We start from the raw sequence: 22,161 nt of genomic DNA, 5'->3' as shown, positions 1-22,161 counted from the left end.
ACAAGAAAAAGCTGGCACTGATCAAAAGTCCACAGTACAGACAAACCTATTCAGAAGTCATCTGACCTGGTGGATGAAAAGAAAAAAGATTAAGTTCTTAGATAGGTAAATTAAAAAGATCTTCAAAGGTTAGAGACAGGACTTTAAAAATTGCTCTGCGATCATAACTTTATTCCAGGGGATGACAACTTTATTCCAGTATAGAATTCGGAGTTTAGCAACGGCTTTGCCTGAGATACTATCATGCACCTGGACCAAACTTTCTTTGTACCTGAGACAACCAATATGTATTTTCAGAGGGAATGCATTTCAGGACCTCACTTAGAAGGCACAGAGAGAGTGCACAGTAACACTAGTAATGGCTATATGAAAGAAACTGCCACTGCATTTAGACAGAGAAGAGAACCCTTAACCACTACTTCTTTCTCTATTTTCTTAAGTATCTCAGAGTCCCATGAGCTACCTCATACTGTGTGTGAACTATTCCTCTGAAAGGCTGGCATGCTTGCTGATGCAGGCATCTGTTCAAACTAGTCCACCTATATTTGCAGGCAGACAAGAGTTACATGGATGTCATATTTGATACTTCAGTACTTGCCTGCTGTAAGATGTAATTTATTGTGATATTGTACCCCAGCTGAACAAATGCAGAGCTGTCCATCATCAATGTAGTAACTGGCATAGCTAGACAACAACATGGGACTGATTGTTCCTGGTGTGACATAACCACTACTTAGTTTAATTAAAGAAATTGGGCACCTGAGAGATTTATAGCTATTAGTGTGGGCACTTTGATCAATCCAAGCAATTCACGTGGATAACAAATCTAGAACTCAAAATTGGCAAAGGAGATCATTCCAAATTCCAAAACTACCTTTACATAACCCTCTTAGTCACAGGTCTCTGCTACAACTATTGCTGTCAGTGGGCAGGCTCACAATGAGTTGCCCTGCACTCAGGAGATGGATGAACCTTATATTCCAGTATTAAAGACACTAATAATCCTCCAGAAACAAAACCTACCAGCTTGTTTGAACTCTCACCAAGCAAAACTAGCGCAAAGCCAGAGAACAGTTAGACACCATTCCACTTGTTCAAATTGATTTGCTGCTACAGTCAGCAAGTAAGGTTTGAAGTCATGTTCCCTTTCAGAGAAAGGCTTGTTCCTCTATCTTAATAGCAAAATCCCACAACACTGAAGGCTGCCTGGGAACCAAATGAGTCTCTGTTTATGGGTAATGCACATTAAAATCCACCTGTTAAAATTCGATGCAATGGCAAAGTGATGTAAGTTAAGTGTGCATAGAGTAGAAAATTTTCATCTGTTCTGTTCAGCTTCAGCCATGAGCCCACCAGAGACCGTCCTGTTCCAGATAAGGACCGCGACCTCAGATTTGTTGCATTGTGTAGATCTGTAAGGGTAAAAGACAGCAAGTTTAAAACGATTGTACTTTCTGCATTTTGTTGGAAGATTCAATGAAAGCTTCTGAAAATAAAAAAAAAATATATATATAGAAAGGAAAGCCAACTATTAATTTTCTAGAGAAAAATTACAAACAGGTCACTTACTACTACTACTATTATTTTTTAAATCAGTTGGATCTTGCCCAGTACAGAATTCACCATTTACATTGAAGCTAATGAGTTATATCAACAGCTGGCAGTAGTAGTAAATCATCAAATCATCATTCACTAATCGACCAGCCAGGAGAGAAAATGAAGCACTTGCACAAGCAAAATCCTAACCCAGCCTTCCCTTATATACAAAATAACATCCCTACAGCTAAGTAGTTACTCATGCAGAAACGTATAACAGAAGGAAAAATCTATCCTGTGAAGAAGATTAATATCCAACAAGACACAGGAAAAGTCAGTATTAGTAAGGAAGTTCACTGCAAATCTCCATGCATTCCCCAAGCCAAACCTGGGATTATTCTGCCATGTTATTTATTCTTCCTGAAATTAGTTTAGAGATCCAAAATGTATTTTAAAACAAAAGGACACTGAATCCACTCTAAACTAGAGGAGATTTTTATAGCTGCAGACAGGAATGCATATGTTACATCTGTTGAGTGTTTCTAGGCTTTCTCTCCATTCCTCTGTAAAACTCAGCCCAGTGTCACAGTGCTAAAGCAGATGCTGAAGTGAAGATAATTCTGGACCAGAGCAATCCAAACTCTGGGAGTCATTTGTTTAAAAGTAGGTCCTGAGGAAAAAAGTGGCAGCTACTCTGGCAATGTACATACAATATAGAGAAAAAAATATCTTGTTTTCCTTCCTTTCCTATAAGTGTGTATGGCCAAACAGTCTATTCCCTCTTTCCACACTTTACCACTATGTCAAGAGCACCGTGGTGATCAGGTCAGAAGGACTTGACTCTGGTAGCTGGAATAAGCATAATTCTCCTGCTGTGTCATGCTTGCCTGCAGCAAAAGCAAGCAAAGCCTGATGGACTGTTCCTGTCCACAACAGCTCTGTCTGCACTGGGGTCAGGTCTGCAGCAGCACTGGCCAGACCCAGGACACTGCTGACCTTCAGACAAGCCATTCTCCAAGCTATTCTCCAACCACAAGGCCAATATACACCAGCATTTCCCTGCTTCTACAAAAAAAAACAGCTTTTTGTCAGCTTTCTCCCTTCTGGAAAAAAAAAAAAAGAATTTCGTTACTGCAGCTCCTGAGCAAACATTGGTAGGACACTCAGATTTCTGTAATTTGTAATCAGATTGAATCTAGCTACTTCCCCTTTTAGAAAGGTCATTCTTGAATAAATTAAACTTCCTAGTGTACTCTATTAAAATATATTTTTTTTAAAAATAGTATTATTCTATTAAATAAGGTCCATGAACAATAAAGTCAAAACATTTATAACCATAAACAAAACCACACTTCTCAGTATTTTATATGTATGTTATATTATATGTATGTTATATTATATTAATATATATTATAATATATAATATATATTAATATAATATAAAATTATATTATATTATATGTATGTTATATTATATGTAAACATTTGGAAAACCTGGAATTTGTTCACTCCCATAAATATTTGGAAAAGAAAATGGAAAATAATAAGGATGTTCATAATTATGACTAAGTATGCTAGGATCTGATATTGCAAAACTATGCTGAGTAGACACTACCACCACCAATGAGGGCTTCTGGATAAACGCTTAGAACTCCATTCTATCCTGTGCAGCCTCCAGGAGAAATACATCAAAGACAGAAGACTCCATCTGGGAAAGCAGTTCTTCTCACTACACTGCATAGTAACTGACCCAAGCTCTAGCCTTTTTATAACTAAACTTGGAGGCACACTGGTCTCCAGCTTTCAGAGAGATGCTTTGAAAAGAATAACCCCAGTTTCAGAGTGGCACCAGAGATGGACTGGTTGAGACACACCATCAGAGCAGTTTCTGTGGAGCTAGATTTTTCATACTGTAAACCTTTTGGAAAATCCAGCACTGGAATCCCTTTCCACAGATGTGTTCCCCCTCCTCTCTGAAAGTCTGCTTAGCTGGTGTTATTTCTCTCACCTCCACCATCATCGTCTCTGAAGAACTCCTCACTGTCATTTGCTGAGTGGGATTTTTTCATCTCAGCAATTCGATTTCGGGGCACTTTTCTCTTAAGGGATGGGGAGAAAAAGGATGGGCGATTGTTGCGTTCTGGGGTTGGTGGTGTGCTGAAAGAAGTGACCTGAAAGGAAAAATAAAGGAAATGCTAGGATAAGTTTTGTTTAAGAAGTTCTATGCTTCCAATAGGAAATAAACAGTTTCAAATATGCACCACAAGGTAATCACATGTAAAAATTAGAATCACAACTGGTGCCCAGCTGCAAGTTTTATCAGAGTGGTCTGATAAACTGACTGTGTCAACTGCACAGTCATCTCAACTTCAAGACACTCATCAAGATGAAAGTATTTTGATGCATCAGCACCCTCAACTGTTATGTAAATAATAAAAAGAACTCCAGAGCCATCATGTGATCACTTTTCAAAGGGATTTATAGTTACAAAGGAATAAAAATGCAGATTAATAATTTATTTAGGCACCAAGAATGTTAGTGTTATTTTTATATGTTGAAATTCAGAAGACTTAATAGGCTAAGAATGTACTGTACTGGACACAAAATTGTGCATCTTCATTTCTTTGGTAAAGACGAGGTAGTTGTTTGCCTGGTTAAACAGATGCCACATGAGATCACTGTAAAAGGTCACTGTGCCTGTGAAGCAGGGTCACAAGACAATTAATAACCCAAGATGCTGATGCAAAAGACAAGTCAATGAGCAACTCTATGTATATTATTTCTGTATAGGATGGAGAAAAACAAGTTGAAAGGCCAGTGATGATTTGGTTACAGCAAGTGATGACAAATACAGGGATATAATTGTCCATGGTGAAATGCAGGTTAGGCACAGAACTACAGAGACACTGTTCCTTCAGAGCAGCAGTTGCTGTTGGGTAAACCTCAATTATAGTCAGCCACACCTACTCCAGAAAGAATTTCAATTGCAGTAATTGTGTACTGGTTTTGCTAGTAATATTTTAACCGTTTCCTTTCAAATTAAAAAAAATATGGATAACTACTCTGCTAACAGAGGTGATCAACTTTTATCTCATTCTTACTTTTTCACACCATTAATTTAACAATCCCATCATGCTTCCTGAGATGAGATCACTGCTCATATCTGTCCTTACAAATAAGGAAGGAGGTGATGTGTAAGGATGACAGCCAAGCCAAGCTGATGCTGCACTGCAGAAACTCGCTATGTCATCCCTCTGTCATTAACATAAAAAAATCAGAAGCATTCTACCACCCAACTGATCCTCTCTTAAGGGCACTTGATCTCTAATCTCTGCTTGTCTCAATTTATTTTTAATTCTGTAGCCATTTCATATCACACCTGCAGGGAAAACCAGACACAGACAAATTACCATTAAAGCCATTAGCAAAGAGCAATGATAATACATTATCAAACAGAGGCACTGGAAGTCTTGGAGCCAAAAGATCAGGAAGTCCCTCCAGGCCTGGTTTCTTCAGGCTGTACCTCTACAGCACAGAGCTTGCGCAGAGTTAATGAGCTCTGTGCTGACAGCTCATTTCGCCTTTTAGGAAGCCAGAAAGAGAAATCCCATGACTTCCATGGTCACCACTGGAAGCAGATCTGCTGGCCTTTTAACTCCACGGGTTACTGATGTTACACAGGAAACCAGGCTGGAATCCATCAGTAATCACTCTGCCTAGGTCAGGACACATCTGTATAGATATTTTAAAGACACACTGCCTAATTCCCATTAACTAGGTAAAATGCTTTAACTGAAATCAATGCTCAAGACTGAAAAAGGGCCAAATCAGGATCTTTGGACAGACTCTATTGGTATTTTACTGCACTTGTATTAAAATTAAGCATATGTATAAATATGGTTGTACATCTTGATCCACAGTCTTTGCTTTAATATTATACAGGCTTTGCACTGCTGGCATTCACTCCTCAAAATCTCCTGTGAAGTTTAGTCAGCAACCTACAACACATACAAATTCCATGTTTCTAGGTAAACCCCATCTTGTACAGAAATGGAATCTATTAATTTTCATAAAAATAGGCAGAACCATAATTTTCCTTGGCATCAACATCACTGTTGTTTCAACAAAACACTCCTCCATAAGTATGAGTCATGCACTCATCTCTGTACTCATTATTTGCTCAAGGGAAACTGCAACAAAAATCCATCTGCATATACTGAATAGATCTGAAATCTATACAAGCAAAATTAAGTTCAGAACCATGATGTGGGTGAATTCCAGCTTCAGTTCATCCACTGGCTTTAAACAAAACATATCCACGCTCAACCTTAAGTCAGTATTTCTGTCTACTACTTACTCTCTCATGCACTGGGGAATCTGGATTTGAGTCTTCTTCTGTACCATATGGTGAAGTGTCACCAGTAGAAACTCTACTCACTGCCATTTCCGCATGTCCTTTCCCTTGTGGCCCTTTCATTCGGACAAACTCCATGTTGTTATATTTATAGAAGCCAAAAGACATTTTTTGAGCCATCTTTGCTGCAACACTCACCTACAATGCACCAAGATGGGAGAGAAATATATAAAATATCACCTTCAAATATAAAACATAATGTTCTCTGAAAGCAGTTATCTAAGTATAAGTCCAAAACATAGCAGATAATGGTCATTATCTTGATTCTTAGGAAACATTTTAAGCCAAAGTCTGAAGTGATTTCCAAAGGGGAAGCAATTTTACAGATACAAAAACAGACGCTCAGAGGAGAGTCAACTCCTTCAGCTATCCAAAAAGCAAAGTTATCCAATGACAAGCTGAGATAAAACAAAAGCTTTTTTCAGACCCACACAACGTGGCACACTGAAGCACAGGAAAGCACATGCATAACTCAACACAACCCACACAGGGACAATTGTATGAGTCCAAAAAGTAACAGACACATAAGAAAACCAGCAAGGCACACAGCTCAATTCCGGCACTACTGTATGGCAAGTACAATTCAGACATTTGTGTTCATATTGTCAAACCCAAAGCAAAAAGACAGAGCTCCCATGCACAACTAACCTGCATCACACTGCTCACCACAAAACCCTGACATCTTTTGAACCCTCTCAAAAGAGAAAAGGGCTCAATTTCCAGTGAACACAACTGAACTGAGAACTGAACTGAGAACTAGGAAAAGGAACAGACCAATATGAAAACAGTCGAGGTTTTGACAAGTGAAATAAGGAGGACTTACGCATAAGCTTAAGTGGTTTATCACAACTTTCAGCAGTTTATCCCATCAAAGGCCCTGGTTTGTTTATAAGATAACAATTTATATTGCACTAAGAATTAATACAGACAACTGAAATCAAGTAACCTTCAGAAGTACAGAGAGCTTGCTTCTCTTCTCTTAAGAAGAGTGAAAATACAAGCAGGTCAGATTTCAAGTTTTGCCTTTGGCTATAATCAAGTGTTTAAACAAACAATTCTGTTCCATCTAACAAAACAATATGAAGCAGAATTTTTATACTCATGTTCTTTGGAGAAACGACTATAAGAATATAAACTACTCACATTTAAAAACATGGAGAAGGTAAATTATTCAGGCCCTCTATTGAAGAGGGTAGGAACAAAGGGAAATGAAGGAGTTTACAGTCACAGTAGGTAGTGACTGGCATCCTTTTCTTTTTTTAATCCTTCAGCACTGTCTTCACAGTAAATATTTTGTGAAGTTTATTGGCTCACACACAATCTTGACTAAGTACTGAATTTGAAGCTACAAGTGAAGTCATTTCATGTTTCTATAGAAAAGCAATGAAAGCTTCCTTCCAATGCAGTGAAACTGCAGTGGCCTTTTGAAAATATCCACAAGTAGAGAACACACTAAACAAAAACACATTTTACATTTAACAAGATAGTTATCAGAGTTTAAGATCTTCATGTAAAACATGCCTTCACTGAAGTAACTAGAAAAATCCACAAGCTTTCAGAAAAATGAAAGGGTTCCCAGAATTCTGTTATTCAGATCCATTCTGATGTCATACTCTTGCATCTTCATCAGTTTCACTCCTTTTGGCAAACACAAGAGTAACAAAACCTGATCTGAGCAACCTCAGCTGCAACCTCAGTGCACCCAAAAGCACTAACTTTGGAGCAGTTTTCAAAACTAAAAAGGATAGGTCATGATGCAGATGATCTAACAGGACAAAAAGCCAACAACCTCACAGTAGCACAGAAAAACTGTGGTCAGTATTGCTACAAAAGACATTGTCTTTCAGAACCACATTACCCTGTTGTCATAGACCTTCTTGAGTGCTTCATAGCGGATGGACCCCTGAAAAATCACTCCTTGGAAGGTGTTGCTTTTGTCACTGGCAACCAGCTCCACACAGACCATTTCTCCTTCTCCTACAGTCATGTCACTGAAAACCTGCAAAATGCAAGACGAAATACTTCAGGGAAAACTGCAGCTGGTAAAGATCAAACACATTGAGATTCCCGCGATTCTCTTCAGGCCCAATGTAGGTTCAATGTAAATGGGAAAAAGTAATGGAGATGTAGGCTCTATCACAGCTTTTCCAAAAACCATGGACTCCAGGCAGTGTCCACTGCACGTCATGTGTTTGGGTAAGCAGCTCTTACAATCAGCTTCTCTTGCTTCAGCCCATCATAAAAACACATGCCAAAATCCAGCTCTAAATCTGATTTCAAACATATTAAAGAATGAGGAACATCAAATAAATCATCATGGACTTGCCCCATAAAACCCCCTGGAATATAACCCTCCAAAAACATTTGTTCAAAAGGTGCCAGAAAACAACCACTCCGGACATAAGACTAGAATGGGACAAAACCCTGCTGCAGCTCAAGGAACTCACCTCTTCAAAACTGTCAATCATGAAAAATATGTTGGGATAGCTGATCTTTGACTCCTCTCCTTTGCTGTCCATTGGGTGTTTGCTAGGAGATGCAAACACTTGCTGAGAAAAATATCGAAAAAGAAAATTATATCCTTTCAGTTAAACGTGCCAAGGAATGGGCACGCTGAATACAAGGCAAGCAGTACCAAAACACCACAGTCCAGCACTGCTCAATCAGCCAACACTTGCACTTCTGCTAGGAATGCTGGACATCCTTCAAGCAAAGCTGAGCTTGCAATAATGATAGAACCTCCCACTTGTTAAATCCTTGAATTTTCATGTGCAAGTTATCAGTTACTGCATAGTAAATTTCTCTGTGTGTTCCTCTCACCAACCTATAGTAATGCTAAGGCATCTCCCTCAAGTTATTTCTAAGTTGCTGCAATGTGCTGCAATGCAAAAGCACATAGCAAGAAAGTTACTGTGGAATAGCTGACCTAACATTATTTGTTTGTACAATGATTTTTGTTATTATTGTTTGCTTAGTCTCACAATAAGATCAATATTGCTCAGTAATGACACGTGAGGCTCTCAGGAGGACAAGAACTTGATTTCTCACCCCCATCTTCTACTTCTGTTTCTTTCCCTAGCCATTGTGCTTCCTGTTACACGTTCCTCCCTCTGAAGCAACTCCTCATCTCCTTTGTTCTTTTCTCTCTTCAAAACAATCAACATATAAAAAGCTAAAGGTTTTAAATTTTATCATTCCAACAATATTAAAACAGTTAAAAAGCAGAAGAATTCATACTGAGTAGCTTTCTTTGCTTCTACCTCCATTCACAAAGCTTTGAATTAAAGTAACATGATGAATCTCAACACATTCACCACGGGCTAATTTAATTACATTAGAAAGTAACGTGACTTGCCAATGATCAGGCTTGCACTGGTGCCTGAAACAAGGACATCTTCCAGGCACCCTTGTTCTTATGCCATCCAATGTAAAGCCAAAAAAACCACCCCAAACTCATCTCCAGTCACATACACCAAAGGAAAATATAGTTTCTAGAGATCTTATTGTCGAGCCAACAGAAAATCGATACAGTCTGAAAAATAATTTAGGGGAAAGTCAGCCTCTTTTTACACTGGTTTCATGCCCTAGGTACTCTCCTGGTATGAGCACAGTAGCTCTGTCACAGCTCTGGAGAAGTATAGCATGTCATAATGTTGGTAATAGAAGATGAAATAATACAATATTGCTTAATACGTGTTACATTTGTGATGTACTGTTCTGGGGCTGCGCTTGGAAGATACAAAATATATGTGCAAGGATAGCATGGGAGAATGCACCGATTCATGATGAGGAGTAAGGAGGACTAAAAGAATGCACAATCTGCAAGACATCTAGATAACTGGGGCCTCTTGGACCCTGGGAACTGGATCAAACCAACCTTGCGGTTTGGACTGAGACGGAGGGCTCAGAGAGCATGCGTAAGAAGAACAGGTTAAAAAGTTCAACTCTGATGAAGACATCTTACTTCATCCTGACGACCACCCGGACGACCACCACAGAGTAATATGCAAGCGCAGAAGGACTGATAAGATAATTAGCATATGAAGCGGGGCTAGGCAGAGCTAGGAAATGAATATGCATAGATGTGTTGTGAAACTTAATGCATATGTAATATTTTAGGAGATAAAAGAGAACTGAGTGAACAAATTGGACGAAGTTAGATTTGGGCAGGCATGCCCCTAACTTCCAGCGCCTAATAAAGCACCTTCATATAATCACTTTGTGGATTATGTGTCTTCATGAACGGTAACAATAATCCTGCACAGGATTTCTCCCTATTCAATATCTGGTTGTACACGGAGAGGGTAATATATGCTTTCTAAACCAAGATAAGCAGAGTAATAAAGATCTTCAAATGTTGGCTTTTGTTCATTTAAGATGAATGGCCTCAATGGTACATTTTCCAATGAAATGCCCTAACGCAAATATGCTTTCCACAGTACCTAGAATTGCCTTTTCTCTCTCTTCATAGAACAGCTAGAAATGTTATTTGTATATACTGATAAATTCTAATGTGTTCTAGGTTTCTCCTAGAAAAGGGGACACAAAGAAAAATTTGTAAGCAGCCTCACAGCATAAGCCTCTAAAAATGAGGAACAGAAAACCGTCTCCTCATTCTGAATATTGCTCACATGCTTCACACAGGCCTCTTATCCTCATTTTCCTAGTTTTCAAACAGGCATGCAATATTTACAGATTTCTTTTTCTCAAAAGAACTTTGCAGAAGTTAACTCTGAGTGAAATTTGGACTTTTGCACAGCAGAAACAGCAATGAGAAATAAAAGGATTGTTTCAGTGATCTAACATGGTATCTTAACTGAACCGGCAGAAGGGAACTGTGTGCTCAACACACTAATTACAAATAAAATGATTAGCATTGCTGGTTTTCTTTGTAGGCAAAACAACAACTGAGTTCAATGCGGTAAAACAATATTAAAGGATTAAAAAATATTCGCTTATTTTAGGTAAAGCCACACAAGCAGCTGAGTGAGCTAAAGGAATGGAAATGCCTGAGATAAACTGTTTATGTAACAGAAGCCTTTTGAAGTAGAATTTTTGCCAGCTAGGAAAAGTCGTTGCAAGATCTTCTGGAAACTGAAGAACTCTAGCATTTCTTATTCCTACCCATGCTTAATTATTCAGTCTCCTCCACTATGCTAAAACGTGGATTAACTTTATACTGCACACAAATAAGTGATAAAGCCTTCTGTGTAGTGATGGAAGGAAAGAGCAGTTGAAGGGAGAAAACAAGAATCACATAAAACAATAAAAAGAAATTGGTAATCAGTAAGTAGTCTATCATTTAATATCCCTACACTACAGATTAACCCTGAAGGTTTCTTGTAACTCATGTCTTGTACAATTTTGGGTTTACCCTCAGATTATTTTTAACACTTAGACATACTCCCTCCAGCACACTCTCCCCAAATGCAGTAAGCAATGACATAAATCTTGAGAGCACAGAGAGGTCTTTATGGCTTTTTGAGATGGGCTATAAAGCGCATTTAGCTGACTGGCAGGAAATGTCAGCAGACAGGCTCGAGCTGCCGGACAAGTGTGAATCTGTGACAGAACACAGCATGAGAACTGCTGTCCTGGTGTTGATACAGTTTTTAGGATCAGGTAATACTGGATGCTCTTATCTACGGTTAAACATAGGCTAGTCTCACCTGAGATTTCTTTTTGTGAATGTGAATGTCTCCTCCATCGGAGCGTGTGCACACAGCACACGTCACCACATAATCCAGCTAAAACAGCACACCAGATAGACAAACGAAGATTTAGAGTTAGAAAAAATAAAAAACACTCATGTGGACGAAGCAGAACACATTCTGCCTTCACTTTTTTCAGCTCTAACTAAAAGTAAACTGTTTTGGTATTGCTATTTCATTCATTCTCTTTACTATCCCAAAACTCCTGCAATTCTCTTGGTAGCCCACAATATTTTTGTTTGTTCACTATATCAGCAGTACTGAAATCTTTTATAAATATACGTGCTGGAGCGCACAAGCTATGGGTAAATAAACTCCTATCAGTGTTGTTTACCATTAAGCTTACTAGTCAGCTGTGGAATATGCATGCCACACAGAAGAACACTTTAAGGTAGGAATGGAAAATATATCCTCCCTTCAAAAAGAAAGAAATAGAAGCAATAATGAACACAAGCAATACACTAGAGAGATCAGAAACCATTAACGTAGCCTGCCAAACAACCTGAAAAAACTTATAAGGTGCATGTGTTACAACTCTGGACTGCAATGCCAGCTGTAACGTTATCTTCTGAATTCTGACTGTAGCAAACAGATTCTGTTTTAATTCATCATTAAATAAGCGCAGAAACTGCTCTCTACAGAGAAGGCTTGCAATGAGAATTTTGGGAGGAAGGGGACAGAATAAAAACAAGTTATTCTCCAAGATGTGTGCAATGAGCCAGCAGTCTCTCATTTTGGGATCATAATCAACAAAACTTTTCAGAGATCTAGAATGACTATAGTATTGTTCACCTTCCCAAAGCACCAATGTAACATCTGTAATAACTGAAGAACACATAAGTTAATTTAAAAAAAAAATGTAACATGCTAGTTTAATCTTCCCATCAACAAACAGAAAAGGCTTACTAAAGCTCTGATGTCAAGAACAGCAAACTCCCAGTGCAATACATAACACCTTTACTGCATTTTCACTTCCCAGTTTCCTCTCTTAACTGTACCAATATTGTGAACTCTAATGAAAACATTGCTAGTTTAACAGTCTCGTTCACTTTCAAACTATTATACTTAGCAAAGCCTGCCATTTTGTAAAACTTTTAAGAGAATAAAATTCAGCTCTGCTTCATTGGATATATTTAAAGGTTTTAAAGAAAGCTATCAGGACTCTACTAAAAACTATCTCTGGTTTTGTTCATTTAGACTCTGAAAGGCAAAATAAAAAACATGCTTTGTTTCTGTTCTCCAGAAGTGTTCAAATCCCCAAAGCTAAAGAGGAAATAGGGCAGATCAAAGCCTTCCCTGAAACCTCTCTAGCATAAATAGCTCATAAAAATTAAATAAGCATCACTGTTACCTTCTGTAGAATGAGGTTCAAGTAGACGCTCTCTTCCCAGTCAATGTCAGGGTCTCCCAGCCCAGGAAGCTTCTTAGAATCTCTTCGGTAAACTTCAACTTCAACCTGCTAAGAAAATATCACATCTTCTTGAAAAATATTATCTGAAGGTACCTATATGCATACATAATATTGACACCAGAAATTGCACATTGCATAGCTTCCTGGTATATTTTTCTGTCAGGATCAGATTTTGCTGACCATGCAAGGCCAGCCCAGGAGGAAGACTTTGCACAGAAGTGAAGTTTCATTTGTTCCTTATGATAGCTATGTTTTAGCATAAGTGAAATAAATACAATTTGCCTTCCACACACACAGATTTCTCTTAACATAATCCCTTGGAATCAAACATGTCACCAGAGTAACACTCACCATTGTCAGCTGGTAGCTGTTTGAAGAAAAACACAATGCAGAGAGAAGTGGAACTCAAAGCCATCTCATCAGCAGTGACAAACCTTCATCCCAAAGAGCCTACAGACGAAGAATCCCCTTTACACCAAGCCAGATGAATGTCACCAGGGATAAAATAAAAATGAAATAAATCTGCACATCACTGTGGCAGCAGGAGGAAAGAACTGAGCTTGTTCACAAGTGCCGTGGAAGACTCTGGGATGATGAAGTTCACAGAAATCATTTTGGTAAACCCTCTTCTACATGTTACACACTGACAGTGCTAACTGGACCCAGCTACGTATGAAATTTTCATTTGTACTAAAAAAGAAGCAAAGACCAAAAAGCCCAAGTAATCTCAGAAAGCAAGAACAACCCCACAAATGCTAATAAATTGAAGCAACTGAGACAATAACTAACACTTAACTTAATGTAGTGCGCAGAGTTAAAGAGCAGTTTTAAGACACTTTAAAGCAGTTAAAGACGCTTTACAAAAAAATCTGCAGGACAGCTTACCCTCTGAAATAGCGAGTAAAACAAAATAGTGGAATAGGTAGGTAGTACACTTTTTAGACGCCAAAGCTATGTACTGTCTTGATAAACCTGGAAAAACATTTGTTTCTCTTTGCCAAAAATCTTTTTGGTTAACGTTAACATTTCTTAAATATATGTTAAAATATCTGGAATACTGTGACCAGTTAACATAGATGCAAACAGGGCAACTCCTGAACCTTTTATTTTGTTTTGGATAGGGCGGAGAAAAAAGGGTAAAGCTAGTTTATTAGAAAATAGATTGTCATAGAAGCCTGAATACATGAATGAAATCAAACGGAGTAGGATTAGGTCCTATAGTAAACGCATCTTTATTTCAAGTCCTCTGGGAAGGACAAAATTACCAGGCTGAAGTATAGTGAAGATGAAGAAAACACTGCAACATTTCAGGCTGATACCACCACTGGATAGCATGAAAGCTGAATGCATTGTTTGTTATGATTTCTTTCCACTTAAAAATATCTTTTTAAAACACTACAGACACATACAGATGTCATTCCTGTATTTCTGAAGCTCCTAACCATGAGTTTTTCTACTGGCAGCATGACTGCACAAATTATTGAGAGTTACTGTAAAAAACTAAGACTAAGCTGGGGGCAGCTGAGGGCAATAATCTCATCTAAATTCATCTCCAAATAAACTTAAGGTGATTTTTGCATTTTCGTGCCTAACAGCACAGAAACACATAGTCACAGGATTTCAGAAATACCTTGTGAGACAAAGTCAGGCTGTCTAGAAAGGAAGGATTGGATGGAGACAACCCTAACTGAGCAATTAAAGGGTACAACTCCAGGTTTAGCTAATACCAGGGTAAATGAGATGAAGCACACAGCAGACACCACCTCAGTCCACTTTGCCTCCATGCCCATGAAGCCTTTATTTTAACCCAGGCAGAATTTAATCACCTCTTTAATTCCAAATCTCACTTTGCAAAATTTGGCCACTACTGTTTTCTGGCCATGAAGTTAATTCAGATGCTGATCTCCTTCTCCCCAGCAATTACAATGTTGGATCAGAGCTTTTTCACCTAACACCCCTCCCATCCCATTACAGATAACAACAGGGAACAGCCTCTCTCTAATCAACGGTGACATTTTTCCCTAGGTTAGGGAAGTTTCTCCACTAACTTAGAGTCTGATTCCCAGGCAGAACAACATGCAGGTCAGAACACCGCGGCTCACAGCAAATTTCTGCCTCAAGTGCCAAGCACTCAAGCTTTACTGTAATTCAAAAGGAGATGGATCATTTTTTTGCCAGGCTAGAAACTGCAGGAGGCACAGACCTTGTGTAGTGGGTTTACGTGGCAAGGTTTTGGTAGCAGGGGGCCATAGGGGTGGCTTCTGTGAGAAGGATCTAGAAGCTGCCCCATGTTTGGTAAGGGCCTCACTGTTGACCAGAGCTGAGCCAATAAGCGATGTTGTTTTGCGCCTCTGTGAGAGCATATTTAAGACAGGGAAAAAAAAAAGCTGCGCCACACACAGCAGCTGGGAGAGTGAGAGGAGTGAGGAACAGCCTCGCAGGCACCAAGGTCAGTGAAGAAGGAGGGGGAGAGGTGCTCCAGGCGCCAGAGCAGAAGTCCCCTGCAGCCTGTGGTGAGGACCTTGGTGAAGCAGGTTGTCCCCCTGCAGCCCATGGAGTACCACAGTGGAGCAGGGTTCCATGCTGCAGCCTGGGGAGGAGACCATGGTGGAGCAGGTGGACCTGCACCGATGGAGTCTGCGGCCTGTGGAAGACCCCTGCTGGAGCAGATTCCGGGCCCGACCTGTAGCCTGTGGAGAGGAGCCCACGCAGGAGCAGGTGACCTGGCAGGAGCTGCTGCCCGTGGGGGATCCAGGTTGGAGCAGTTCACTCCTGAGGGATGGACCCCGTGGTACGGACCCATATCTGGAGCAGTTCTTGAAGAGCTGCTGCCTGTGGGCAGCCCACGCTGGATCAGTCCAGGAAGGACTGCATCCCATGGGAGGGACTTCACAGCACAGGGGACAAGAGTGACTGAGAAGGAGCGGCGGAGAAGAATCGCTATAGACTGACCATAACCCCCATTCTCCCATTCCCCTGTGCCGCTCCGGGGGGGAGGAGGTGGAAGAGGGTGGATTGGGGGGGAAGGTGCTTTTGGTTTCTTTCTTTTGTTTCTCATTTCTCTAACTTGTTAGTAATAGTAAGATTTATTACCTATCTCCCTACGCTGAGTTTGTTTTGCCTGTCACAATAATTACTGTGTGATCTCCTCGTCCTTATCTCAACCCTCAAGCCCTTTTCATTGTATTTTCTCCCCATTTCTCTTTGAGGAGGGGGAGTGAGAGAGTGGTTGTGGTGGAGCTCGGCCGCCCACCCGAGTAAAACCACCACACCTTGGTTTGACAGGTCACACCAGTAAGGACATGGACGGTCTCTTCCCAGAGAGAAAGCAGGCATCAGTAGGCAGAGGCTACAGAAGCAGTGCTAATCCAAACAGAGAAGGGCAGAAAACGGATTTCTGAATGCTCTTCACAATGTGGGCCTGGCTAGCCATCACCTGCCATGGCAGCCTGTGGTTTCAGGCACCACTGTAAAAGGGATCTGAGGAGCAAAATGCAACGAGCTCTTGTCCTCATGACAAAGAGCACCACTACTCCCCACCGACCAGCTGACGTGCTACATAGTGAAGACACCCAAATTACGAGTCACTTTTGGAAAATCTCACCTGGTATCCTATAACCACAGTATCTGCAACATCTGTCTCATATTCATTTCCAAACAATTGCCTTCCAGAAATATCCAAAAGACATCTCAGGATAGAACAAAGTGCTGAATCTGGATCGGCCAACCCGAACGGCAGCTTCCAGGGGTTTGGTTTCCCGTGCAAGTGCCATAGCTCCCAAAATAATTTAATCTCCCTCTTCTGCCATGGTGCTATGTGATGGTGGCCACTTGATATTACAGGAAATAAATCAACAGGCTTGGTTCAACTTGTAGTAAGTGATCCCACTGCCACTAGCACACTGTGTAGTCCCAGGCAGGGCCAAAGATGTAAGGAAGACTGGGGCTAACCCCATGTGGAGCCTGCAACCATTTGTTTACCATTAGCTACTAAAGGAGGCATCTAAATCAATCATTCACAAGAAAATGTACATTAAAAAAAATACACAAAAAACTTTAAACACAATTTCTGTTCAAAGTAACTGTTTCATATGTGCTGATATTAAACAGTGGTAATTAACAATCTAAATTCTTTGGCAGGCTGACCTAATTTGTTCCCTTTCCTGGCAAGCTCATTCAGCATTTGTATGCTTGTCTTCCTGGTACTATATAGAAGCAGCATATATGCCAAAAATGTAAAATCAAAATCTGAAGCCCCTATTCCTTTCTCAGGTCACTTATGTGCAAAAGAATAGCAGTTATGAGATCTCAAATATGGTGCAATTAGCTATCTTTCAACTGGCATCATGGGATTTTCTTAATTTCTTGCAAAAATCTAAAAATCAAGGGTAAGTACTAACCTTCTTTATTTAAGTACCTGCAGCACTGCTAGAAGACACTTGGGATTGACAGTACAGGAAAACAGAAGACTAACACATTCCCTGTTCTGACCTGTAAGCGTTCAGACACCAATAAATAGGAGAGCTGCCAAAAATCTCAACAGGTTCCAAGTAACAGAAACCATTACATGAATTTAGGTAAGCCGATGCTGACAACGCTGAGCACAGTGTTTCCTGACTGAAGAGAAACACACACAGAAGTGTTGCCTTATATTTACATAGATATCATGCAGTAAATGTAAATCTTTTGTTGTTGTTGTTTGGTTTAACATTATACCTATATAAAAATATATAATACATTATATATATATATATGTCATAAATATAACAAAAATATAAAATATATTAAACTACTCTATATAATATATAAAAATGTATTTTATATGCATACAATTTGATTAGGATCTCGTGCTTTTCAGTACACAGTTTTGTGATTTTCTGGGCTTTATTCACTTTGTCATGTTTGGCTTTCCAGAGTTAAGAAATGATACAGACTGAAGAACACATTGGATTTCAGGGACAGCTGAGTCCTCCCATGAAAACATGCCTGTCTCAGACTGGGTCTTTTTCCAGGTCGGCTGCTGATTCACTTGGTCATATCTCACTTTGATGTCTGTTCATCTGGCTTTAGATTAGAGGCACCTTCCTGCACGTGTGAAAACATTATTAATAGAAATAATTGCATAAATACTAATTATTTATTACCAGCAACATCCAAAAGCTAACCTAGATTTCCCCATTCAAGTCAAGATAATGACCCTTCTACAGTTTCAGCAAGCTGAAATCCATTATGACACCTTTATACAGTTTTCACAGAGTTCGCAAACTAAGGCTAGGAAGGAGTACCCTGACATTTTCTTTATAAAGAAAAGTTAATGACAATTGACTAGACAGTGCCTAGGAAAATACCTTGTTTTGAGAACTTGTTCCAATGATTAATCATCCTCTTGGCTAAAAACGTGCAACTTCATTTAATTCAGCTGCTTTCATTTTTCAGCCTCTGGTTCTTGCAATGTGTATTTCCACTATATTAGGAAGTTTTTTAATACTCAATGTGTGTATATATATATATATATGTATGTATGTATGTTTGTGTTTTTTATTTTTTTTTCATGAAGGAACATGCATACTTTAAATTTGTTGTTCATTAACCTTTCTGAATTGTGCAGAATTCTGTTAGGAGGTCTCTGTGCCTCCCACAGCAGGGCAGCTCTGCAGCTCTGCAGACTGTGCTCTTTTTCTGACCCTCAGTATTTCCCCAGTACTGCAGTTTCCTGGTACTGGCACAGCACTGGCACACACTCCTACTACCCCCCTGTTTACACACCTCAGGATTGCTTCCTTTCCGCACAGAGGATCAATGATCTCATGCTAAATAACTTGTGCTCCATGGCTTGTGTATCTTTTCTAAAGCCTGCATGCACTCTGACACTGACATGTTGAACTACAACATTAACAAACAGATCCACACTTCTCAGGGATCAGATTGTGCAGTCCGATGGTGCTGCCCTCCCAGTAATTCATATGCCACCAATCTGTGTCACCCACAAATCTGAATCTGCTGTGATGTTACCGTCCCAGCCACTCGTCCCTGCAGAGCCCCCTTACAAACACCTCCACCTGGTGTCATTTCCCTGACTGTGCACTCCATTTTGCCACTTCAGCTAGCCAGGACACCCTCCTCCATCATCCTGCCATTCCTTACCCCATTTCTTTTCCATGACTGGCAAATATTCTGGCTACCTTCTCGCACAGCTCTTGCATACTAGGCAAGCTATGGTCTGTCTCAAGGATTTCACGTCCTTCTGCACTGCAATGCCTGTGCCTGCACCGGTGTGACACCAGAGGCACTGGAGGGAGTGTGGCAGGGCCAGCATGAGCTTATTGCAGCAGAGGATGCGTGTTATTACTGGAGCTGTTGCCAGGAGTGATCATCTGCACAGAAGTAACACCCTAAGTGAGAAGGAACAAAGCATCTACTGCAGATAAACACTGATGAGTTTTATTCACAGAAATATGCCTTTCAGAGAGATGTATTACAGGCTGATTATGTTTGCTGAACAACTCAAGTGATAGGAAATCACAGATTTTATACTGGAAACCAATATACCGCATGCATTAGTTATACACTTACAGACAGCTGAAACATTTAATCATAAAACTGAGAAAAATCCATCTGAGACTCTAGTCTAGGTTTAAAATATTTGTGGTAAAATGGTTACTTTTTCACTATCATGACCATTTGCTCCCCAAAGCTTACAAGAACATGACCAATCTTTTAAACTGATATTAATAATATGAACACTAGGATACGAAGCAACCCCCTTGCTTTTACCCCCCCCCCCCAAAAAACCCCTCCCGCAGGACAGGATTAATTCCATGTAGTTCCCAACACATTACAGCTATTTGGTGACACCTGTGTGAATTGAAAATCACGCTGTTTGCACAGCTTAACTCATAAGCCCTTGAAAAACTCCTCAGAAGAAATCTGTAATCAACACAGGCTGTCAGTTGGGCAGCAGGGAAAGAATGGGATAATAAGAACACAGTTTACAAGAAGCTACTTTGTTGCTATTAAGAAGCCATCGGAAAAAAAAAGAGCAGATTCTGGTTTTCTTTTAAGAGAAAGCCAATAGGATTACAAGCCTAGCTAGTAATAGTACCACTTTTCAGCTTCCTAGACCACATTCACTAAAAAACAAGTTAAAGGGGAGGGAGGTAAGCATGAAGAGAGGAGGATGAGACAGTGAACAGCACCCAAGATTTTTTTTTTACAGAACAACTTACAAGTTCAGCTAGGAAATCCTCCTACCATCTTCAGACCCAGCTGCCCCACAGAGACTGGATCTTGATTTATAGGATTTTACGCTACCAAACTTTGGGGTTCAAAAGATCAGGAAAAACAGCAAAAGAAAAAAGCTTATTTCAAAAACTGCTCCTCCTCCTACAAACGCAGTATTATTCACCAGCATGTTCACTAGAGCACAGTTTTAAAAGGTCCATCACATGGTGCATTCATCTATTGTGAAGCCCAGTGGCTTTCAACACTCAAGCATCTTTCTCACATTCATCCCTTTACTAGTTTGTCTCTTTACTATTTTTCCCTGTAATAAACAGGTACAATTCCGAAGTGATATCTTAAAAATATTAATCAAATTAAATCATTTTCTAAATTCACCAACGGAACTAATGTCCTCTCCCATGCCTCAGATTCCCTCCTCCTCACCCCGCAAGCACATTTCTAGTTTGTTCTGCTCTCTCCTTATGTGCTACCTTCCAACACTGTGAAGGATGAATAAATTTTACCAGTGTAAACAAACTACAACAACTTTTTTAATTTAGGAGAATGAAAGATCTCTTAAAAAAAATCAGAGAAAACAAAGCACAACAAAGAAGTGGTGCTAAATGATAAAATCAAGCAATGCCAAGGAAAAAAAAATTTACATCAATGTTGCGGTTAGTGCAGTTGGTTAACTATAAATTCAGTTATATTTCCAAGCTGTGCAGAACATTAACACTCCTTTTCCTTCTGGATCCTTTGAACATCTATGTTAAAAGTAACTTGAAACACTTCATACAGCACCAATATTGCTACTGTAGTAAAGCAGTTTATGGATGCAAGAGAGACAGAATTTATTACTACAGCAGCTTTTTATTAGAACCGATTGGTCAGAACAACATTTGGGACATAAGCAGTCCTCTTTAGCTCCTTTCACCAAAAAATCTATTTTTAATCTATTTTTCCCCAACTTACTCAGAGACATCAATTCTCACTCCCACTACTTCAGTGTGTTCTCAAAAACCAATGCAGTTTTAGACTTCCACATCACCTCAATGACTAACTTACACAAGGTTATCATAGATATAAATACACTTTGGAGGCAGCACTCAACCTGTGATATTTGAATGCTTAGACGGGTCCAGAAAAGGCATTAAGGGCAAAATACAAGCCCAAGTTCTCTGATAGAAGTTCTCTGACTTTATGCAAGAAGGAAAACCCATGGACTTCGATGAGAACATAAATAAAGGGCATGCACTTTTCTATTTGACTTTCACTGTACCTCTGAAAGACTTCAAATCCCAGTAGACATGGTCCTAACAGTTTTAACTAAATGAACAAAATATGTGCACACATCCTTTAACTTCCAGAATACTATCGAATTTAAAGATGTAACAACCCTAAGTTTTGAATTAGTCTCATTAAAAGTTTCAAGCTCCTTTAATATACTGGTGATGGGAAGATAAAGGGATTATATCAATTTCTGCATCTCAAAAACACACAACAACAACAAAAATCAATAACCCTGATTCAGTTCAGAACATACCATGGTATTTTTACCGGTAGGTGTCCAGTGTGAGATTAGCAGATATCAGGAGGTAAATTCAGTCTGAACCAAAGTCACACAGTACCAGATGAGAGGGTTTGTGTGCTGTGAGTCCAGCTCATCTGACTCTTAGGAAGGGAGTGGAAGTAATTCATACAGATAAAAGCAACATGGGAGATGAGACTGTTACCTGAAACCCAGTGGCAACACAGATCTGTGTGACAATGCCAAAATCTTGCAGTGGCTCTGGCTTTAGCTCTTCCTCATTAGACCCAAGGCTGGCTGCACAGAAGCTGACCTGCCAAAAATCTGTCAAAGTGTATGC

The 22,161-nt window shown here is 39.7% G+C and overlaps 1 protein-coding gene across 7 annotated transcripts in view; it reads right to left on the bottom strand.

Annotated features, from left to right (window-relative positions):
• KIAA0930 overlaps positions 1-22,161 on the bottom strand; it is a 76,122-nt gene that overhangs the window by 6,923 nt on the left and 47,038 nt on the right. For 5 of the 7 annotated variants that reach the window (XM_080555981.1, XM_080555983.1, XM_080555985.1 and 2 more), the window contains 7 exons: positions 13,013-13,120; positions 11,620-11,697; positions 8,398-8,499; positions 7,809-7,949; positions 5,894-6,088; positions 3,545-3,707; positions 1,257-1,412 (listed from right to left, as the gene is read on the bottom strand). In XM_080555981.1, the coding sequence (XP_080412107.1) occupies positions 1,257-1,412; positions 3,545-3,707; positions 5,894-6,088; positions 7,809-7,949; positions 8,398-8,499; positions 11,620-11,697; positions 13,013-13,120 (943 nt within the window). The remainder of the gene's footprint in view (positions 1-1,256; positions 1,413-3,544; positions 3,708-5,893; positions 6,089-7,808; positions 7,950-8,397; positions 8,500-11,619; positions 11,698-13,012; positions 13,121-22,161) is intronic. The other 2 variants (XM_080555982.1, XM_080555980.1) reach the window with 1 other exon arrangement.

This window comes from Anser brachyrhynchus (genome assembly GCF_964034855.1).
Source record: "Anser brachyrhynchus genome assembly, chromosome: 1".
In the NCBI taxonomy this organism is placed as follows: Eukaryota; Metazoa; Chordata; class Aves; order Anseriformes; family Anatidae; genus Anser; species Anser brachyrhynchus.
The sequence above is the reverse complement of the archived record's forward strand: the minus strand, read 5'-3'. Positions and strand labels throughout refer to the sequence as shown.